Source organism: Pseudochaenichthys georgianus, chromosome 14 (genome assembly GCF_902827115.2).
Source record: "Pseudochaenichthys georgianus chromosome 14, fPseGeo1.2, whole genome shotgun sequence".
Lineage (NCBI taxonomy): Eukaryota > Metazoa > Chordata > Actinopteri > Perciformes > Channichthyidae > Pseudochaenichthys > Pseudochaenichthys georgianus.
The window spans coordinates 26,100,801-26,123,311 of NC_047516.1; the positions used below are offsets into that span (position 1 = coordinate 26,100,801).

Sequence of the window (22,511 nt, forward strand, 5' to 3'; positions counted from 1 at the left end):
AATACAGAATGACGGTGCATCTGTTTGGGGCTGTCTCTTCTCCCAGTTGCGCTAGCTATACGCTAAGGAAAACTGCTGACGACAACAAGTCTGACTTTTCTGCTGAGACTGTTGAAGCAGTTAAGCGAAATTTCTATGTGGACGACTGTTTGATGGGTTTGGGCTCAGAGAAGGCAGCAATACAAATGGTTGAAGATCTTAATGCTCTCTGTAAAAGAGGAGGTTTGGTGCTGGAAAAATGGATCAGCAATAGTCGGGCAGTTTTGGAGACAATCTCGGAAGAGCAGAAGGCTAAAGAGCTAAAGGACCTGGATCTGGATAGAGACAATCTTCCTCTTGAGAGAGCTTTGGGACTACTCTGGTGCGTCGAGTCAGATTCCTTTAAATTCAAGATGGAAGTGAAACAGCAGGCTCTAACCAGACGTGGCATGCTATCCACAACAAGCTCGGTGTATGATCCTTTGGGTATTTTGGCACCAGTCACTTTGCCAGCCAAGATAATGCAACAAGAGCTTTGCAGGAGAAGCTATGGATGGGATGATGCCATGCCACCTGATATCGTACACCAGTGGAGACGGTGGTTGGAGGACATTAAGCTGTTGGCATCACTTAAAGTGGACAGGTGTATGAAGCCAAAGGACTTTGGTGAACCCATACACTCTCAACTACATCACTTTGCTGATGCCAGTGAAAATGGCTACGGGACTGTAACTTACATCAGGCTAATGAACTGCAAAGGTGAGTTCATGTTGCTTTCCTATTAGGAAAGGCTAGAGTTACACCCATAAAAATGGTGACCATTCCACGACTGGAACTAACAGCTGCTGTTCTGGCTGCCAGAGTGGATATGATGTTAAAATCAGAGCTTCAACTTCATTTGGATGAGTCTGTGTTTTGGACAGACAGTACTTCAGTTCTGAAGTACATTGACAACGAGGACAAGCGTTTCAACATATTTGTGGCAAATAGGATCACAACCATAAGAGAGGTTTCAAGACCATGTCAATGGAAGCATGTAGGAACCAAAGACAACCCAGCTGATGCTGCATCCAGAGGAATGAAGATCCCTGACTTTCTGAAAAGCCGCAGTTGGCTTGAGGGTCCCACGTTTCTTGTCAAATCTGAAGAGGAATGGCCTACATATTATGGCGGTGATGTCATATTGGATTTGGTTGAGCCAGAAGTCAGAAAAGATACCTCGGTTAATATCATAGTCAATGGATCACTTGATGCAACAGACCAGCTCATGACTTACTTCTCAGACTGGAAAAAGCTCAAAGTGTCGGTGGCCTGGTTTATCAGGCTGAAGACAATTCTGTTGGAGTTGTGTCGTAAAATAAAGGATTTGAATCCCTCTGCACAAGCTGGTCAAGTGAAAAGACCTAAACTATGTTTAGTACAGGAAGTGTAGGATGTGCATTTCTATGTATTGAAATATGATTTTTACATTTGGCTCCTTAATTGTTTTCAATTGATACCTGTACTATAAATTAGGGGCTGGTGTGTAGGAGCCAATTGACTGTGGGTATAAAGGTAGGAACCTATGTGTGTTGGTGAGAGGTTCCGCCGGAAGGCCCATACAGTTTTTGACCACACACGAAGAGCACACACGGAGCACACACACGGAGAACACACACACGGAGAACACACACACAAACACGGGATTACAAGCAAAGGAACGGTATGGTGTAAACGGTAATATCGTGTGGTGAATATGAAAAGCAGCAAATAAATGGACTGTTTCAAACTGGAAACTTTGTTTCTGACCTTTATTCGGCAGCAAACTTGTGTGCGTCAATTACACCCAGCAAGCGGATCCTCAGAGGCTTAAAGCGTTGGCTTAGCCTCTACAAATATTGTGATATGAGAATGGACATTAGATTATCATATCATGAATTTACCAGACTGTTCTAGCTGTTCCATTATTTGCCTTTAAGCATTTAGCATAATAGATCATAACTTATTAAAGATTTCATTGTCTTAATATGCAGTGGCGTTTTCTCCTGGAGGCCAAGGGAAGCCAGGCTTCCCCTGTTTTTTCGGATTGTAGTTATAATTTTAATAAATAAATAAAAACACTTTGTTTAGTTTCGGAAATTCTTTGTTGTGTGTTGCTGCAGGTCCATCTCTCCCCCATTCTCATTGAGTATTTTACAAAGAGTGAAACAGCGCCCCTGTAGATGTTATGGTGAAACAGTAGATTGCACTCTCTGCTGCGAGAGGAGGCTAGCTGAAATTGGCTTCCCTTGGTGAAAAAAAATGGAGGGATTGACCAATCAGACAAGGCTCACGTCATGCCCCTGCCGACCTGTAATTGGTCAAGGCCATGCCAAGGGAAGCCAGAGGCGGCTGACTTCCCTTGCCTCACAATCCAATCAAATCGCATCAACTTAGTGTTTCAGTGACACGTCCTAAAACCCGGAAGTAAGTTGCGCTCGGTTTCCCTCGACAAAAAAACAATGGGATTTCTCCATAGGATTTTGGAAAATAGCTCGAAATAAGGTCAGTGGAAAACTAACCTGTTAGATAAATGCACGTTGTGTTCAGTCAATATCCACATGTCTACCCTACTTTTATAATTTTCGAATCATAAATCTAATCGATAGAAGATAGATAGCGTCACTGCACCACTCTCACCGCCGTTAGAAAGCAGCAAGCAACTGAAGCAAGTGCAATTATGGAGGGTGGAGATTTGGAGTATTTAATCAAAAATAATTGTACTAAACTTCCGCTACAGCACAGCAGCAACAACAACAAATACAATCTGATGACAGGCCAATGCCCAAACTGGAGCTGTGTACAGCGAGGGAAAAAGGAGCAAATCGGACGTAAAACGTTAAAGGTCTCCTGATGTAGTTTGTGAATGAATGCTTATTAGAGTTTGGGCTGGAGAGTGCGTGCGGACCTGTCGGTTAGAGAACAGGCGTGTGTAAGTCCTGCATCTGTATGATACAAATGTGTATAAAATGATACCGGGTGCTGTAATCACTCATCTGGTTACGTTATTACATTGACCACCACACCACCGACCCAAAAGAGAGGACGTATTATTGGCTTCCCCTAATTTTTTCCCCACGCGACGCTACTGCTAATATGTTGTTAAAGCACCAATTGTCAACTCTATAACATCTTAGCAATATCGATGTTGAGGTATTTCATCATTGTCATTTTTCTCAATTTTGCCAAGCCCTAGTGTCAATTTGAATTTCCAAAGGAGGCTAACATCTACTTTCAAATGCCACAGCTTTACTAGACAATCATTAAAGCCAACCAAGGGAAAACAACCTCAGGCTAGCTGCCAAATCAAGAGGGCTACGTGCCCTATGATTTTGAAAGCAACAAACTATTTCATCAGGTGCACACACATTGAGAGATATGATCAGGAACACAGTAAAGAGCAGGGTAAAGGCAGGCAAGAGGAAGGAAAACAGTCATTTCCCCATTGAAAATGAACAGCAACAGCAAAATAGAAATCAATCAACAACATTCTAAAAGCATTTTACTTTCTAGTAAATGTGGATGCAGGAGACTTTGCATGCCTGGGATCAAGAACACTTTTCCCCAAGTCTGCTTTGAGTGATTTGGCAGCTATTGTGGCCATCCTGAGAGGCAAGAGGGCGAAACGTCAACAAGAAAAGAAAGCGGGACAACTGAGGCATTGACAGCAGATTAAGAGAAAGGACGTGAAAAAAAGAAAGAAAAATAGGATTTAGGCCAAACTGCTGGCTGGAGAGACCGATCAGTTTGAGTGATAACGTTTACAAGACAGGGGAAATTAGGAGAGCAGCAGCACTCAAATCTACCGCAAGAGACACATTAACCCAGCTGGCTTTTAAACCCTCAGACCTACTTCAGTGCTCTGTGGATCATGGCTCTTCTGTAGAAATCTCCCTACACTACTTTTACATAAACTGCCATGGTGATCCCATCTGCTTTGTTCTTCCAAGACCACATCTGCCCCAGCCTCCTCCTCCTCTCTGTCACTTGTTCCTCCTCAGTCTCTCTCTTGAGTGCCGAGCGGCTCTGAAACAGGCGTCTGGTTTACATCAAGTGTTGCTAACGACCTCACGTATATCATGAAACGCCTGATGCATCACTCCCCTCTTCTGACGGACACAGAGACAAAACAAATGTCTTCTACGCATTTCCAAGCAGTCCGTTTTACTTCTTTAAATTCAGGTAATAAATGTAAGAAAGTCAATTAGATGCTATGAGAAATTAAGAGAAATAAGAATCATCTGCATCAATTTGACCCTGACAGACGTGATCGCTTTAAGTGTTTTCAGCTGTATAGTAATGATCAACTATAGAAGCAGTTCATTCATTTTCATTCAATCGGCTAATAGTTTCAGCTAGGGATGTCCCGATCACCTTTTTTTGCTCCCGATCATTTGATTTTCACAATCTGCCGATACCGATTTTTCCCGATCCGATCTTTATGCAATGCATTAAGAGAAAAAAAGATAACGGCTGGTCATCCAACGCGATGAATTCAGCTATCTTGGCCTTTTCACTGTTCTGGGGCAGTTTCTCTTTCCTTTTAAAAGTCTCTGAAAGTGTCGGTTGTTTCAGTGCCGTTACCTGAGTGGCCGCTGTGTACTCGCCGTGTTGTTGTTGGTGTTTGATTCTCAGGTAACGTATTAGATTGGTCGTGTTGAATGTAGCTCTGTTCTTTCCACCATGCGGAACCTCCGCCTTGCAAACATTGCATCTGGCTGTTACACTGCCTTCGCTTTCAATTTTATAATACTTCCAAACTCCTGACATTTTCTCTGTCCCGACTCCCGAGTCACCAGCTGAACGTAGCCTCTCGTTAGCTTACTGCTACTATTAGACACTGCGGCCACTCTGTTGCCAGATTTCAGAGAAATAAGCAACCAGGTCTGAAAACAAGCCAAAATGAAGCAACACATACATGATGTTGTGTCATTTTAAACCAAAACCAAGTCCTCAGGATGACTTTAAGACGTGAACATGGTCATTTTTGTTTTGTAACATTAAATAAAATAAAAATATTTTATTAAAAAAAAAAAAAATCCCAATCCCCAATTTTTTTCTCCCGATTCCGATCTTTTGAAAATCACGTGATCGGCTCCGATCCCGGATCACGTGATCGGATCGGGACATCTCTAGTTTCAGCTTTAGTGAAAGAGTGCATTAACATTGACATTAAACTGTCTTTAGTCAATGTGCTTTTGTAGGGCTTTTAAAGTTGAGCTTGTGCACTTAACTCATTCTGTGTTGAATATGGTTAATGCTTGTTATAATGAACAGTTAAAACAAATTACTTTTTAAGTCTGTGACCCAAAATATAAGCTTGTGGACAGATCTGTGGTTGCACATGTGATGGGTCTGGGGACATGGTGAGCGGTGGTCAGTGCACAGGGCGAAAGATGAGTAGCCTCATTTAGATGGAGATTTATGAGCTGGGCTGATGGCTGGGACACGTCTCTGCCTCCTGTGTAGCAGACCCACATGAGCTGACCTTTAGAGGGGCTTTTAAGCAGGTGCACAGGGGCTCCATTAAGATCCTCACATTTACCTTTAGCAGGGAAACACCTTGTGACACAAAAGCGCACATCGTAGAACATTGGGTTACGATCAAGCGGCAAACTCTGGAGCAGAGCCGGGAAGCCATAAAGAAGTGCAACAAACTGCAGTTCATCTATTGGCCGGTAGAAGCAGACGCCCATGTTAAAATGCCCAAATTTACAGCAGAAATAAACATGTTTCTACCCCTTGATGCAAGAAAAATCATTCGGGATATAGTTGGATTCCACCTTCATGACAATGGATTGGGGAGTGAATTTTTTTATAACGCACCCCTTTTAGTTATATTAGGTCTTAAAGTTTTTGCATAAATTAGGGCGTGGTCACTTTGATGGACAGGTCTCTGCGGTGACTGCTGCTTCTAGCTTTCTGTCCCTCTGCTAGCTCCGTTAGCTCTGTTAGCTCCAGGATGCTACAGGGGCTCAGCTGCGAGGCTGATCCGGGGAACACAACTTGAACTCGGACGTGTTTGTTGTGTTGGTGCCTGGTGGAATATTCTTCATTTAAATATCGGACTTATCTTATGCCGCCTCGGCTCCGCCTCTTTGCCCTTATTTGGATCAGGCTGGAGCAGGCAGGAGTTACGGAGCGTCCACACTACAGCTTCAAAAAAAGCTTGGAGCTGGGCGTGTCTGGAGCTTGGGGATTTTATTCAAGCAACGCGACCAACAACCAATCACATGAATCTCCCGCCCCCGACATACAAAGCAAAAACCCCCGGGGATTTTATGGGAGCAATATATAAACTCCCCAAACAGGCGAAAACCTACCAGTTTCACCCACTGTCTATGCCACCTCCCTCCATGCCTGGTTCCTCCGGTTTGTATCCCGGTAGGTGAAGAGGGTCTGGTCATACAAAACCGGGTGATTTGCTACAGCGATAATTAGTTTCTCCTCCAACTTTTTTGGAAATATAGAAATGAACGGCGGGATATCTCTCCCAGCTTAGACGTGGTTTGATTGGCTACGGCTTGAGTTGTCAGATTTTCCGAAACGGGATTTGATTGGCTGGCGCTGGCGTCAGAAGTTGAACATTGTTCAACTTCTGACGCTAGCGCCACAATTCAGTTCGGCGAAAAAGCGAGGCAACGTGACGTCACCCCATTCAAAGTGAATGGGCAGATTGAAGCTGTCGACGCTGTAGTGTGGACGGGCCGTTAGACTCTGACTTCACTGTCAGGCGGCAGCGGCCGACTCCGCCTACTAAGGGCTTCTCAGTCTATGGTTACGATGCAGCATCTGCTTATCCCAAAACAAAACTTAATATCAGAAAATAGCACATGGGTGTTTCTGGGGTCCATAAAGTTAAGGAGTTTAATTTAGGGTACATTTTAAAGCCCCAATCCCAGTTGCTCATCTGTGTATAAGCAATTAGAGCAGCAGCCGGTCATTAAACAGCAAGATTAATGCCTTGTGATCGACTGTGCTCAGGGGAATTCTACCAAGCCTGGCCAGAAGGTTTTCTCCTCCTTATCTGGAAAGAAAGAGAGAAGGAACCAGCGGTGCACTGGAAAAGCTCCATTACTCATTAATGAATATGTATTGAGCAGAGAGGGGAAAACAGAGATGGATAGAGAGCAGGGAGAGGGAGACTGCTGCTGCATCCATGGGCCAGAGCTGCACGCATGATCGAGTCCCTGCGCTATGCCAGTCAATGGAGATCTATCAGAGGGAGATGGAGCAGGAGGAAGAGAGGAAAGCGGAGGGTGGTTTACAAGCAGGAGATTAGCCCTGGAAAATGTATCCCCAAGCAGAAAAGCCATCAGCCTCCCTTACTTTTTCTTTTAATCGCTGGTCTGGGTTTATCTATTCATCATTCTGTGTGTTGTACACTGAAGTTTAGAACCATCTTTGAGGGATACAAAAAAGAGAAAAAAACACAAATCCCGAGCCAAGGTTAACCACAGACTAATTATCTTTGATAACCATCCATGGCCTCTCTGTGACCACATCCACACTCAAATAACAAAGTACTTCCAGCGTTGTTTACAAGTGATCAAATTGTATGGGAATTAAGAATCTGCCAATTTTCATATGGAGGTTAAAAATGGTATGTTTCCAGTAATAAGAGGATGTTTTAATAGAATTCCAGAAAGCAATGCTTCCTTTCCAAATTAAGTACTCTAAGTTAGTTTTATAATTAGTTTAGCCCCAGCCAGGAGTTCATGGTCCAGACACTTCACTGTTCACTTTAAAGCTTTGGAACTCGCTTTGTCCATGTTTATAGCTCAAGTGTGGAGATTTCAAAATTCAGTTCGACTCTCCACTGCTGTCCAAGTCAATAACAGTTGGAAATGCTCAAAAGTGAGTGGCATTTCTCCTTTTTGAATCCTTGCCACGGGCATTCACTGGACTGCTGTGTATACAATAGGCCTGACTTCACTGTGGGACTGAATCTGTATCACATTCATTTTGTGTGTGTCATCGCTCCAGTCACTTTCCATGAGAGCAAATATGCTAGTACAATCTTTAAAATAGGATTGCAAGTGCAGAGTCACGCAAACACACAACTGATGGCTTGACATTGTGCTGTAAGTATGAGGCTCTTTAATAGACAAATATTACCCAACATCTTCATATTGTCAATATTTATACATTCCAAAAGATGAACAGATGCTTCAGTTACTAACAGACAGAATACTAACAGATACTTATAGGCCGATGGAAACAAGCACCAGGAAACTAAAGAAAGAGACGCTTCATGACAAATTAAATAAACCTAATTTATTGAAACAACACAACTGTCGTTTTTGAAATCCGAACTATTTAACAAAGAAAATGTGCCCCATTACCCATCAAATATTCAAAGGGTAATCGATATAATGTCCCATCACGTACCATTGGATAGACAACAACACTACAGCATACTTAAACAAAAATCAGAAATCATTTAAACTGATGATTAGGCATTTGAATGCAGTGGAAATGGGTTGTCAACAAACATCTATAATGTGCCGCTAGTGCTTCAAACTGAGTTTCTCCCACAGATGTGAGGGCAGCTCAATCATTTTGAAGTTGTGAGCTTTTCATAGAAAGCAAAAGGAGTCAACACGGCCCTCGCAGGCTACTGAAATATGCCCTTTGGAACTGGATATACTGCCCCAAGGTGCAAAGCAGTGTTGTTTTTGTTGCACCTTTGATTCAAACAGGCACAAAGGAGGGGGCTAAGACAAGGACAAGAACTTGACCAAGCTAGAACAATTCCAAGAGTTACTGCATACCAGTAAAACAGTTCTCACATTGTGATCATTGTGGAAAACAAGCTCACAGAGAGCTGCTAAATTCAGCTTTTCTTCCCTCTATCCATGGATGGATCCCAAGAACTATGTTCATTAACTGGTAGAGGCGATGAGATCTTAAATTCAGTCCTTTCCTTCTCTCTCACACCATTTTACTTCCTCTTTTTCTGACTGAGATCTGACCCAACACCCAGAACTAAGATCAAAGTGGAGATGGCTTGCTGATAACCTGTGCTGGACAGCAGGTAAATAATTCAAGCCTTGCTACTCAAGGAGAGAAATGGCCATGACGAGTAGATGTTTCTCGTTTTCACAAGCAACCGCAAAACTCGAATTTAAAGCATTGGTCAATGCAGACAACTTTCCTACATCTGTTTTTCTCCTTTTCAACTTAAATCAGAAAGGTAAGGAATGACTGCAACATGAAGGCCAACACTCTAGAGTCACATGCAGCTGAGGGAACAGTTGCGTAGGAAAGACCCAAGAGGGAGACCCAAGTGGTGCCAGACTGCCAGCAGAGAAACCCCAGTGGGACTCGTACAAGAGGGGGATGAAGGGTGGGAAAGGGAGCGGGACAGACTAGTAAGAAATGTACCACGGAGCAATTACCCTCCCAGACAGACATCCATTCCTCATTTCTATGCAAAAAAGATCAGTGGGTCTCTAAGGAGAGGAAAAGTCAGCCATTTATCTGTTGCTTTTGATGCCCCTGGTCAGTAGATTCCACCAGCTTTTGAGTGGAGATGGCGATGAATAGAGCATTTGCATAAGAATACATGCCTTTACTCAACCAGTGGGAGGGGTTGTCAAGCCGTTTGATTCAGCAATGGCGCTCACTTGTTGGGAATAAATTCAGTGCATAGCTAGGGGAAGATTAGAATGAGTTGTTCTCGTTGTGTTCGTATGACGAGGCGGGTTGTCCAACAGTGAAGAGAAGGGGCTTGGTGGATACCCTTACCCTTCCTTCAATGGTGATTAAGTGTCAGACATTAAAAGAGCCCTCAAGTTTCACGCCCTTCACCACTCTCATCTCTGTAGCTCGCTCCTTCTCCCCTCATCTCCCTGGAGAGAAGGGATTACTGGCACACTGGTATACAGAAATGGCACTTGCTCAAAATTAAAAGACTTTCACAGGCCGCTAATCTAATGAGGGTGGAAGGAGGGGGATGAGTAAGCGCCAGTTCAGCTGGCCAAAATGAAAGGAAAAGACCGGATTTTCATGTTTACCGCCAACATTGACTTGCTAAAAAGTCAAAAAAAGGAATAGCAATGCAAATTCCCAAGTTAGGCTGGGACTAAAGGCACACAATCCAATGAAGTAGTGGAAACACTTTGAAAGAGCAAAGGCAACAGTATTTGAGTTGGGCTGGTCCAGCTGTGCAAGCGCTAGCTGGTATTTGTGGATTTGCACCTCCTCAAGCAACAGGCAGCCAGGAGAGTCCACAAACACAAAAGACTGTCAATCCTACTTCTGTGAAAAAAAAAGAGGGGGGTAGAAAGAGATGTTCCAACCGTGGCTCCTGTTCACCTCTGCATAATCGGATGTGATTGTTGGATTGACGAATTGATAAGGTTTTAGAAATTGCCAGACACAAGGTTGATTGAGCAGTTTGACAGAGTTGATGTGCTTCTTAAAAGTCTCTCGAAGAGGCAAATGGCATCCAGTGGTACAGTTGCAAATACAGGAGTAAAGCCATCAAGACAAAAAGGTCCTGATCTTCCTCCATCTCCGTCTGAGCTGTGTTATCAGGCAAAAGACATGGCACTTGCAGATCGGAGGTTGAAGGAGGAAGAGAAACCCTCCGGCTGACTTTAGATCCATCTTGAGTGGCTGCTCTGCTTTATTTCACCCACAGAGCCCCACAGCAGCTTAAGACTAAAGAACAGGAGGAAAACGTCTTCCTCAAAAGATATGGAGCAGCAGCTTCCATAACAGGAAACATGGATTACACCGCCCATCTGGGAACCATTCACACCGAGACGCTGTTAAGTCAGGGTGCCAAACACTAGATGGGAATGTGAAAAATCTCATCGGCTCTTTATGCCTGGGAGATTGTCAACATCATACTCTAATGTAGATGTGCTCTAGATAGTAAAGAACATCACATCCAAAAACAAAACTTGCCAAGACTACTGCCATAACATGATTCATTAATTCATTTTTAAAATACCTGGAAGGAAAACAGTGCACATTTTCTGGTCAGTATTCAATTATATAATTTCTATCTCCTGAAACACAATCCTGAGCATCACATGCTTACCAGAACCTGCTAGGTCGAAATGAGCTGCTTATCGTAGTCTTTAGCTCCCATTCTGGGTCCACTTCAGGCACAATAGGCGCTTTCACACCGGAGTACTTTTCCCAGGAATAGTTCCGATAGTTCCTGGGATTTTGCGTTCACACCAAAAAGATCTGGAACTAGAACTTTTTTTTGCGAACCTTTTCACCCCTTTTTAGGGGGAGAAAAAGGTTCCAATTTCTATTGGCTGGGCGGATTGCAAACCACGCCCTGTAAAACTCTGAAAAGTTTTTGTGAAGCCGCCATTTTATTTCCTTTCATTAGCATTATTAGCATTAGCATTAGCCCAGCGCACCAACGCAGAGACTAACTTATGGCAACACAAAAGAAAACATGGGAGCGGTGGAGTGATGAGGAGGTGTCGGCGCTTCTGGCGATTTCCTCGGAAGGCTTCGTCCCAGCAGCTTCTATTGAAGCCAGTCCCCAACTCCGGGGACTTCCGACCGGGGACTTCTGGTGGCAGTATACACCGTGAAGTTGTTTGCGGCCTGTCAGTAAACCCAAAGCAGAAGAAGAAGTGACGTCAGCAGCTCCCTCAGGGACTTATTCCGGTGTGAACGCGATTTACTAGATAGTTCCAGGGAATAAGAGTTCCGGGGAAAAGTTCCGGGAACTATTCCTGGGGAAAGTACTTGAAAGCTCCTAATGTTCCATAATGAAGGAGGGTCCCACACCCCGGCTCTGTTTGGCTCAGACTCCAGAGTTCAATCTACATGGCAGAGAAGATGAATAAAGATGGCCTTCTCCCAACTTCCTCATTAATGAAGATGGAAATTAAGAAAGTAGGGGGTGAATGCATATTCCTTGTTTCTGCGTGCCTGCTCCTGCATGCTGTGTTTGGGATTGAGCTCAGCTTCCTATAACTTTTTCTTCATCCTTTGTGTAATGGCGCAATGTGATTAGGGCAATGGTCACAAGGCCTGTGTCCACATAGCACCTTTTTCCGAGAGACTGTATCATTTTCAAATTGATTTCAATGAGAAAAGAGAGCATGTGGCCGCCTCAAGAAAAGGTGCTGCACCCAGCGTCTCTTTTCTGAGCACACTGCCGTTTTGGGCAGATGTCCCAAACTAAAAAACAAATAAGCAGCAGTGACGTCACCGTAGAAATTGGAGAACCTCTTTTTTGACCGTGTATATCATAAAAAAACTACCACAACAACAGCTCATTGGTGTGAGCAAATTGACCAGGCAGACACTGGTGAGTGTTGTAATTTGTATTTCTGTATTCAAATCATCTTCCACGCTCTACGGCTGTCAACCTGAGTGGTGAAGTTCATTCAGTATGAGAGCAAGCATCTTCCGGTTGGTGCTTATGGTGAAAAAACTAATATATAGTAGCACAAACACATAATAATATCCAAGGAGGCAATGCTAGTTTTTCATGAAAAGCGGTAATAGGTTGTTGAGATATCTTTGTCATTCTGCCAAAAGTAGGCGCCATGTGGACACAGGCCCTTAGTGATGATAACCCTCTCTCAAACACACATGATATAATTAGACAGCGTGACGCCCAGCGTCTACATTGAGAAGGAGTTGCCCTACAAGTGTTGGCACTACCAGCCTTGCTGGCTTGTCCTAGAATTGTGTTAAGGGGGGCATTAGGGAGGCATCAGATTACACATATTCGAACACTTCCCTTTCGCTCACAACGTACCTCCCCTTTACATATCTGACAATCAAGCAGTGGGATCTGTATCATTTTACAACCCATAACATATCTTGACAGGGTGATCGATGTTCAAGTGCTTCTTTTACAAAAGCGGCAAGCCTTCTACATTTCCCGTAATTTTTTACAGCTCTTTTAGCTTTATTACCTTGAATGAATCCAACAAAAGATATATTGGTAGGGGAAGGGAATTTCATATTCATAGATTAATCTACTTCCCAGAGCAGAGACTTGGATAATAGAATGTCAGCCCTTCCTCGCTCTCTTTAAAATCATACAATTTGCCAAAACTACAAAAACAAATTAACTGACTATTTGTCAAACTGTCATGCAACAGCAGGGCAAATGACTTTCTCCTTAACAACAACAACCACCACCTCTGTGCCAAGGAGCATTCTCCCTGTTCTCTTGAACTCAATCAATGAATCCCTACAAGCACCCTGGGTGTTGTTCAGCATCTGACCCTGACCTCTGACCTCCATGTAGTGAAGGAGCAGCATAATGAGCATGTACCTGCACAGCTTAATAAAACATACATTGTTATTTCTTAATGGTATGCCCTCATGTGTATTCCAAGTAGGGATGCCAGCGATTATTCGATTATTCACTTCAAAGCCACGTCGTTGTGATGACATGCTTGTTTGTTGTTTGTACTGTTAAACATGTTCCAGTAAAGAAAGCAACGGAATTCCTTTTTTTTTTTTTTTCTCTCTCCCGCGTTGGGGGGGGGGGGGGGGGGGGTCGGTCGAATAATCGATTATTATTCGCCAGGGCTGCCGAATAATCGATTTTGATCATGGTCAGTTTCTGGCAACCCTAATTCCAAGAGGCCCTTACCTGCAAGCTCATGGTGGATGAGATCGGCGAAGTTTGGGTCGTCCCCCCACCAGAAGAGCCAGAGCTCCCTCCGCCCCGGCCGCTGACTGCGCCGCCATACGCTCAGTATGTCTGCCTTCAGGCAGCGGCTGAAGCTGCACAGGATGGGGTCCTCCTCCGTGACTGGAGAGAGGATGGGAGCAGAGGTGGGACCCTGCCACACAAACCTCTTCCATTTGATCCCTGTCAAGTCAGCCTGCAACAAAAAGGTAGAGAAAGAGATTGTCAGTGTGCGGAGTCGATGCTTCAGGATCCACTCAGCACCTCGGAGTAAACGTGTGCTGAGTGCAGTGTAAAGAGTGGGTATAAATCCCACCAACTACTTCTGATAATAGACACCCGGGCTGTCAAAACCAGGGGGGAAACTGATATAGGTGAGGAATGAAAGATGGAGAGATCTACAGTACATTTCCAGAAAACAGAGCAGCATTTTCTTTGGAAAAGTATAAGAGAAATTTTGAATGTATTTGTCCTCCACTTGCTTTCAATATATGGGGATGTAAACTTAAACATGAAAATATCCAGAGTGAATGACAAGAAAATGGAGCAGAAAGCAGGGCACCATTCTGTTTTAATAAAAGTAAAAGTGAAATTGCCATTAACAAATCGGGACCTTTGATTCTTTCCGCAAAGAACTGTGAACTTGTGTTTCAGGTGCTTTCAATATCCCCTCGGACAACATGTCCGAAACACAGGAAAAAACTAATGCTGGTAATTGTGGTCTCACCACCTTAATCCTCATTATTGGCGAGTGTTTTGCCTTTCTATAAACGCTGTCTGGCTTTTATAGAGGGAACAAAACGCACAGGAAAAAGCCTCATAGGCAGTAAATCACTGGCGGGGTTATTAAGTGTTAAAGCAGGAACATTACGCTCCACTGTGCTAGCTAGCGCTGCTGCTAATCATCCAAGCGCCGACAGACTACCAGTGTCTACCTTATAACACATGCACATTGCACACATACACACACTAGCTAACACAAAACACACATGCAGCCCTTAAGCATACATTCCTATTTCCCCCTGCAATCTTGGTCCTCGATCTATCCTTGTAGACATTTTAAGTAATCAGTGCGAACATGGGACTGCTCATTTTCATGCCTTTTAGTCCTATTCCGTTCAGGCTGAGTTGGCAAGCTGTCCCTCTGTATATGCAACCAATTAATCCATTACAATTCAGAGGATATCTTAACTCGAGTGCAGAGGCGCTGAGCCTGAACAAGTGATTACCCGTGGTTATGGCAAAGCGAAGCGGTGGTCTTGCTCCTGGCTAGGGATAAGCTGGGAGATTCGTGGTGTTAGTTGTGATGCTGGGGGTGGGCTGTTGGGGGTCTGTCAAAACAGAACATTGTATGGCGCCAGCTGGAGCAGAGCTGGATCAAAACAACAGGTTATTAAGCATTAGGAATATTGAACTTTATTGATCCCAAATTGGAAAGATATTTTGTTAAAAGAAGCAGGTTAAAGTCATTGCACATGAGTTTTAAATGTATTTGTGACTCAAGTGCAATGCCTTGTTAACCGGCTGCTGGCTTAACTAAATCATTTCCTTCTCTGGATCAAAGAAAATATAATCTAATTGTTGTGATGTAGCTCTGCTCCAACATACAATAAAAAGTAAGAAGCACACAGGACGACAATAATACGCTACAGCAGCATACTGGCAGGTGATTCCACAATTATATATTAAGTATACACTTTGTGCCTCATAAATAAAACAGAAAGCATGTGTTTGATTTGTTCTCCACCGCTAACTCAAGGGGAAAATGGCTGGCACGCATACAACAGCCCAAGGTGTCATCATAATTTAACACGGCAGTTGTCGGGATGCATGATCAAAACATGATGACCTCCAATAAAAACAATTCTATCAGTAGCTGCTGAGTATAAGCCCTGACAGTGGAGTGTGTGTGTGTGTGTGTGTGTGTGTGTGTGTGTGTGTGTGTGTGTGTGTGTGTGTGTGTGTGTGTGTGTGTGTGTGTGTGTGTGTGTGTGTGTGTGTGTGTGTGTGTGTGTGTGTGTGTGTGTGTGTGTGTGTGTGTGTGTGTGTGTGTGTGTGTGTGTGTGTGTGTGTGTGTGTGTGTGTGTGTGTGTGTGTGTGTGTGTGTGTGTGTGTGTGTAGCGACAGAGCTACAGCAGTTAGGCTGCTTCTTCCTGCTGGAGTGTGAGAAGCACTATGTTACACCTGCAGCTTGCTCGGAAACATCTGTGCACACAATGCAGCCGGAGGGTGGGGACCACGCTTAACTGGGAAACCAGATCCTAAGCAGAACAGTAAAGGGAATTAACAAGTAAACCCCACCCCCCACCCAGTCATGTTACTGACCATGGGTAGGCCCCAATGTTATGGTGTGTGTCGCTGTGTAAAAAGTTCCTTACGTGTCCTACCTATATTATTAAGATGAAGGCATTAATCCCTGAGGGGAAACTCCATTCTCACTCTGATGTTATTTACATTACATCATAGGCCCGAAATACACACATGCACAAACAGGATCTATAAACATCTATCAGTGGGAGAGGTGTCAAGAAAGAAGGGGCTGCCTTAGTTCAGCAGCATTTGGGGGTTTAGTGCGTTGCTCAAGACACCTCGACAGTGACCAGGAGGTGAACTGGCACCTCTTCAGCTCCCAGTCCACACCCTATACTTGGTCTAATTGGGACTTGAACCGGCGACCCTTTAGTTCCAAAGCCAAGATCCTACAGATTGGCTCTCTCCTCCACATAGATATTGGCACAGCATGTTTTGACTATGTTCTGCACACAGACAGACACACAGGCATCAAACTGGTGACAAGGCACTTTTATGTTGCTTTGAATTACATGACTCTTATTGAAATTGGTGTTACGGTAACTCTTGCTACTCCTTTCTACCCATTTCATTACTTCATTGCTGTGCCTCAAATCATTTTATTTATCTTTTTGTTGTGTATGTTTAAGCTGTAAGCAAGGACCATGTAATACAAAAGAGATGAGCATTGTGATGGCTCTTAGAGGGAAGATTTAATGCAGTCGTAAAGTGGACACAGTTGCAACATAATTGCTTGACATTTCTTTTACTGTGGAGCTAGAGTGCATTGAGTTGTATCTGCACCATTCAGTCATATTATATACCCTCTCAGATATAAAGGGTTAAAGGCCTCAAGCTTAACATTTCCTACAGTATCATCTTCCATGTGAGCGTTACATTTACAAGAGCAAAGATTTATAGGGTAACGTAAACTGCTCTCTATCCAATCTCCTGGCAAATAAAATGTGAGTACAGCAATCAAGCAGTTACAATCTGTTCTGAAACAATTAGTCCGTTAATTGATTAGTCGATCTAATGAAAATGTGAGGTTATTGTCTCTCAGCTGACAAATAGGTGTAATTGGCGCACAGATCATTTACAAAACGGAACACAGAGTCATAAGGAAACCTTGCAATCGTGTGTGCATGTGGTCAAAAGAAGGCTAAACAGTTTCATTAACAGTCAGACTGGTGGTTTTTGAAACACTGACATGCTTCTTGTTATTGACTACAGCTACTGTGCTACAACTGTACACATGGGGCAACTTGAACCAGCTGACCACATCCTGTGGGCACACAGACGTTGATCTGGTTTATGAGATGCAGCCACTGTAGCAGCAGTCACCGCTATCACACTGATTAATACGGCTACTGTGCTGTTAATGAGCGATACATTATTAATCCTCCTTTAGAATAAATGGCACCAAAAAAACCTTCACTCCAGCAACTCTGTTATAAAAAAGGACTTTCAACAAGCATTATACTCTGTGATAAATGCCTTATTGAATGTATTGACTTTATTATCTTGAGTCTATAAATGAAATCCCTGCTTTCAATATCTTATCAGTAACAGGCGCTTCCTTTATTACCGTCTGTAATCATTACACTGCAAACAAAACAAAAAGATCACTGCAGTGGCATCTCTCACACCACAGAAATGTTAACAGTTTTATTTTCAAGGGCTTCAGTGTAGAAATTGATATCATGTGTTAAACACTCAATGAGAGCAATACTTGGCAATTTCCAAGCTTTTTCTTATGCAATTTTAGAAAGAAGGTGCTTCAAATGACAATGTGTGCAACGTGGATATTTTAGAGTTCTCTTTTCCTTTCTGCACTGCTTTGTTGCTAGAGAGCAAAAAGGCTAACCAGTTTTACCTCCAGTCTTTTCAACAGTGAGACGCTGAGCCTAATGCAGTGTGGATGTGGTGAGAAACTGAAACTCTATAAAGTGACTACACAAGCTTTTGTGGGGTGTAGGTCCGTTGGTAGTCTTACTAAGTATAGAGTATAACCACATGCTTGAGAAAAGCGAGAAAGTGAAGATCTGAAGCCGCTTTAAAGCTGAATGACTTCATTTTAATAACAAGTTGATTAATAATTGAGACAAAGTTTAGAAATGTTTGTAGAAGCGCGTCTCTTCATTCGAGACTTCTAGCTAAATCTGTTATGTTTACACAGGAAACAAGCCAAATATATGCACTTCTGATTCATATTGGAAGTAACTGGTGATAAAAACTCTAAATGTGTGTATGTAATGCATGATTCTGCAAACGGAACAAAACCAAATGTCATTGTGGAAACACTCTACGTTTATTTTTGTAACTATTTGCACATTATCACCTGGACAGTCTGTGTTTTACTGCCGAGTAGCAACCCTGAGTTTGAAACAGGAAACTGAGACTGACTGATTGCAAGCATTGTAAGAAACATCGATCTTGCATTAACAACACAATACCTATTTTACCACTTCATCCCAACAACAAATAACATGAATTGATTTTTACTTGAATGCTGTAAACCCTTTTAGGACTTCATAAAGCCTACTTCAAGTAACCACTCTAGTTGAAAAGATGTACTGCTAATCTATAACATTCAGAAATAAAACTGACGGCTGCATTTAAATAGCATAAAGAAAATGTTGTACATTGTTACACTGTATAAACATTAATTTGCCCCGCGTCAAAGACTGGACATGTAAGTCCTCATCAACAATATCCAAGAGACTGCTTCTCTATCAAGGATAAATGTGCCTTCTGCAATTGCTCTGTCATTTTAAAATACGTTGGTGCAAGGTACACGCAGTGATTCCCGCAGAAATGAAATATACTTTGGGGGAACGACTCGGGGCGGGGGGTGAAAAATGTTGAGATTTTTTGCTGAGGAAGGATGTGGGGGTGGAAAGCTCTACAGAGCTGGCCGGGTGTATGGAGGACAGTGAGGTTAATACTTTGGGGGCCCCCCAAAGTATTAACATGCTGTGGGAATCACTGACAAGGTGGTGCCTCAAACACTTGAAACGTTACCGTGAATCTACACATTTCCCCGTCTTAATGTTCAAGAAGCTTTTGATTCCTTGCAAAAACCACACAGCTGCATCAGCAGAGAATCTAAAGGCCAAATGCACGGGATAAAGGAAGAAAGTTTTCCTGAGGTGACATGCACTTCGATGGTTACGACCCCTGATATAGCCAGCTGCTCACCTTCCCTGCAGCCACTCAGGGACTCAGTGGGAAACACTGTGTTCAAACAGCTGCCTTACTGCCTTTCAAGACATGAGACAAGCAACAGGTGAAGCTGCTCAAATCATGTCACAGATGCTCCTCCATCAAGTCTCTTTTCCTGTCTGTCACCTCTCTCCCTCAGTTAACCCTGTCGGGGAGCAAAAGTGAAACCAACACATGTGCGTTTGCATTTCTGGTTGAAATGAATGCAAATTAGATCAGTTTCATTTCAGTAACTTTATACAAGGCATTCGGCGATTAACTGTATTTGATGCTTCCACAAAACTAAATGTTTCCAAGAGTTATTTTAAAAGGCAGAATGGTGCTGAAATGCATGGAAGCTCACAATACAAGTGTCATGAAGAGCCTACATATGAGCATGCATAGAAATGCAGAAAAGTTCATTTCAAACAGCCTCTTTAAAATAAAAGAGGAGACTATCCAATGAAATATGAAGAGGGAAAAAAGTACCACAATGTATTGGCATTCTTTCACCATAAAACCACAAAGTGGAGTCTGTTCAGCGAGTGAGTCATAGCAGCAGTGGTGTTATGCTTAGTCTCAGTGTGCAGGAAAATGTCAGCCAGACAGGCACAGCACCAGCCTCTGCCTCGCCTGTCCACTGTATCCAACGCTGCCTTCAAGTGCTGTGATAAACATTGTAATTACGAGTTCAGCACACACAATCGACCCAACTAAGTAGTATTGAGAGAGTGGGGATTATCTGCAATGAAATGTTACCTTTAGTGGGCGGACAGCTTTCAAACGGTGTCAATTTGTGTCAAAAGCAGTGTAGTATTTCACTATGTTGTTATTATTCTACTTTTGAAGGCTGCATTGATATAGATGCATTTCTACCCGCAATCCTCTTTTAATAACTTATTTTTGCATAAATGAACAAATCAATCTAGGATCGATGCACTTTGCGGTTGCTAATTTCTGGCCCTGTACTACAAAGTGGTTAGGAGTCATTAAATCTTGAACAAAACACTACTTTTTCTAAGGGTTACATTCATGCATATGACAAAACACATCATCAACTGTTTAAGCAGATTGTTCAGAGGAGCTCATTGAGGTAGTATTACACTCTTGAGCTCACCTACAAGTCAAAGAGTAGTTAAGCCTGTTGACAAGCCTATTAACTGCAACAACACAATTAGACCATTATTTTCCAGCCAAGAAGAGGAAATACACACACACGAGCAACACCTTTTCATAAGCAAGTAAAGATAGTGAACTACACAGTAGATTTTCACTGCACTAAATAACCCTCCCACATGGGATTTAAAGAATATGTGTAAACTCCAGGAGCAAAACCACAACTATTTAGGGAAACTTGATCTGGCCACAAATGACAACATGGTATGATGAATAAGATAGAAAAAGGGTAGTTGCTTTTATACGTTTTCTTAATTCAAACTGTAGTTATAGTAGAGGAAAGTGTAGACATGTAGTTACCTGCATGTTTGTAATGCCCTGGAATGCATGTCAAAGATTATATAATCACCCTGGGGCCCGTGCCCTAGTTGGTGTGAATACTAGAAAATGAAGTCCAAGGAGATTAAGCCTCTGACAAACACGATGATGACATATTACATAAGTAATTAACGTTTAAACACAATAACTGTTACCACAATAAATCTGGTTGCATGCTTGTTGCAAAAAGGCTTTCTGTGCATAAAATAAGGGGCGTGCTTTTATCAACAAGGTGTGCGAGTTGTGCACTGACACTCCAGGAGTTGTCAGTGTTATGCATAAACATATAGTATTTCACAGTAAATGCTCAGCGGTTCCCCAGCCTCAGCGATACAACTTAACGCTGCAAAGCCAGAGGTGTTTACTTTACGGGTCACTACTTGATAAAAACAAAGTGGGGATGTAATGACAACGAGATAGCAAGTTAATAATGAACAAGGGGTTGTAGAAAGTGCAACAACAAATGACTAAGTTGAGGCACACACCCGTGCTTTTGACAGTGAAATGCACAACATGTATTTCCGTGCTCACATGCGATATGTTGTTGTGTCTGTCCTGAGAAATGTAGTAAATGAAGCTTAACAAGCCAGTGGCGTTAACCTTGAATGTTTGCTTTGCAAGTGGAGAAATGGAAATGTGGCAGGAGGAGACACCAATAGACAGGCGGGTTAAGTGACAAAGTGTTCAAACAAGGGCACATTAGCGAACCGGGATACCTTGTTGCCCTGAAATGATGTCAGCTCGACAGGGCCGTAAGCCTAGCTAAGCTCCTATCAACTGATGTATGTGTGGCTAATGTTAGCTTAGCCCCTGTTCAGCTAGTTAAAAATGGCTGCTTTCCTTTAGTTTTAAATCTCTTACCAGACAGAATAGATTGGAATGGCAATCCTCCAAGCTGGCCCCGTTTGGTACATAACAAGAACTCATCCTTCTTCTTCACTGCGAGGTCCAACTCTCCATCATTTCACTTCCCGGGAAATAGAAAACAATTTGCTATTTTTTGTTTTCAGAAGATGTGCAGGTCTAATCAACGAGTAATATTTGTTGTAACATTTGGCTGGAGGATAGTTAATTCAACAACCTTCCTATTGCAGTTCCACTGCCGGAGCTAAAAGCGAATAAAAGAGACCGTGAGGGCTTTATGTCGACATCCCAAAAGCACACTGTAAAAACTCATTAGGGGAAGCGAAAAATGTTCATAAAACAAAAAGAAAAGGAGAGCAAAGAAGCAACTCTCCCCCTCCCCCTTAGTCCTAAAACGATCTGTGCTTTAAAAAAAAAGACGTCCCGTCTTATTCCTCCATCGCAAAAATGAGTCTAAAAACGAAATACATCCTGTGGAAGCCTCTCGAAATCTGCCATCGGCCTATATTTTAGCGATTATTTTGGTCATTATTTCAGCCTCGGTTCCTGTTGGTTTCCATTTGAATTCATGGATTCCTTTCTTTAATGGCGGCCACAGGGACAACTCTGCCTTCCACAGCCTATTGGCTCATTCGTGGTCAAAGCTTTGTCAAGTTAACCAGAGACAGAACAACACACATCACAAAGTAGATAACGTTTCCGGTAAAGTAAGAGTATACTACCTTTGTTCTCCATATTATGCCTATTGCTATAAAATAATATTTAGGAAAGTTGAATTTGCAAAGTGTATTTCAATGTTTAATACTATATTTGACGTATTGATACATCTTATGTGATGAAAGGATGCTTCAACATGTAACCAACGGGGAGCGTTTTATTTTGATAGTCCAGATCAAGGGTTCCTTGTTTCAGTATGTTAACTTGACACTGTCGTGGTCATGAGGGCTGTAATAACACAAGACTGATAGGTATTGCCGCCAGGCCAGCGCAAGTGGCGCTACTGAGCAACAGATTTTGTTTCAAATGA

The 22,511-nt window shown here is 42.8% G+C and overlaps 1 protein-coding gene across 1 annotated transcript in view; it reads right to left on the reverse strand.

Annotated features, from left to right (window-relative positions):
• The window catches only part of med13a (mediator complex subunit 13a), a 102,302-nt gene extending 80,210 nt beyond the window's left edge, over positions 1–22,092 (reverse strand). Inside the window, exons 1-2 of the mRNA XM_034098559.2 lie at positions 21,482–22,092; positions 13,595–13,829 (exon numbers count right to left, since the gene is read on the reverse strand). Coding sequence (XP_033954450.1) covers positions 13,595–13,829; positions 21,482–21,547 — 301 coding nt within the window. The 5' untranslated portion in view covers positions 21,548–22,092. The remainder of the gene's footprint in view (positions 1–13,594; positions 13,830–21,481) is intronic.
• Between the last annotated feature and the right edge of the window lie 419 nt (positions 22,093–22,511).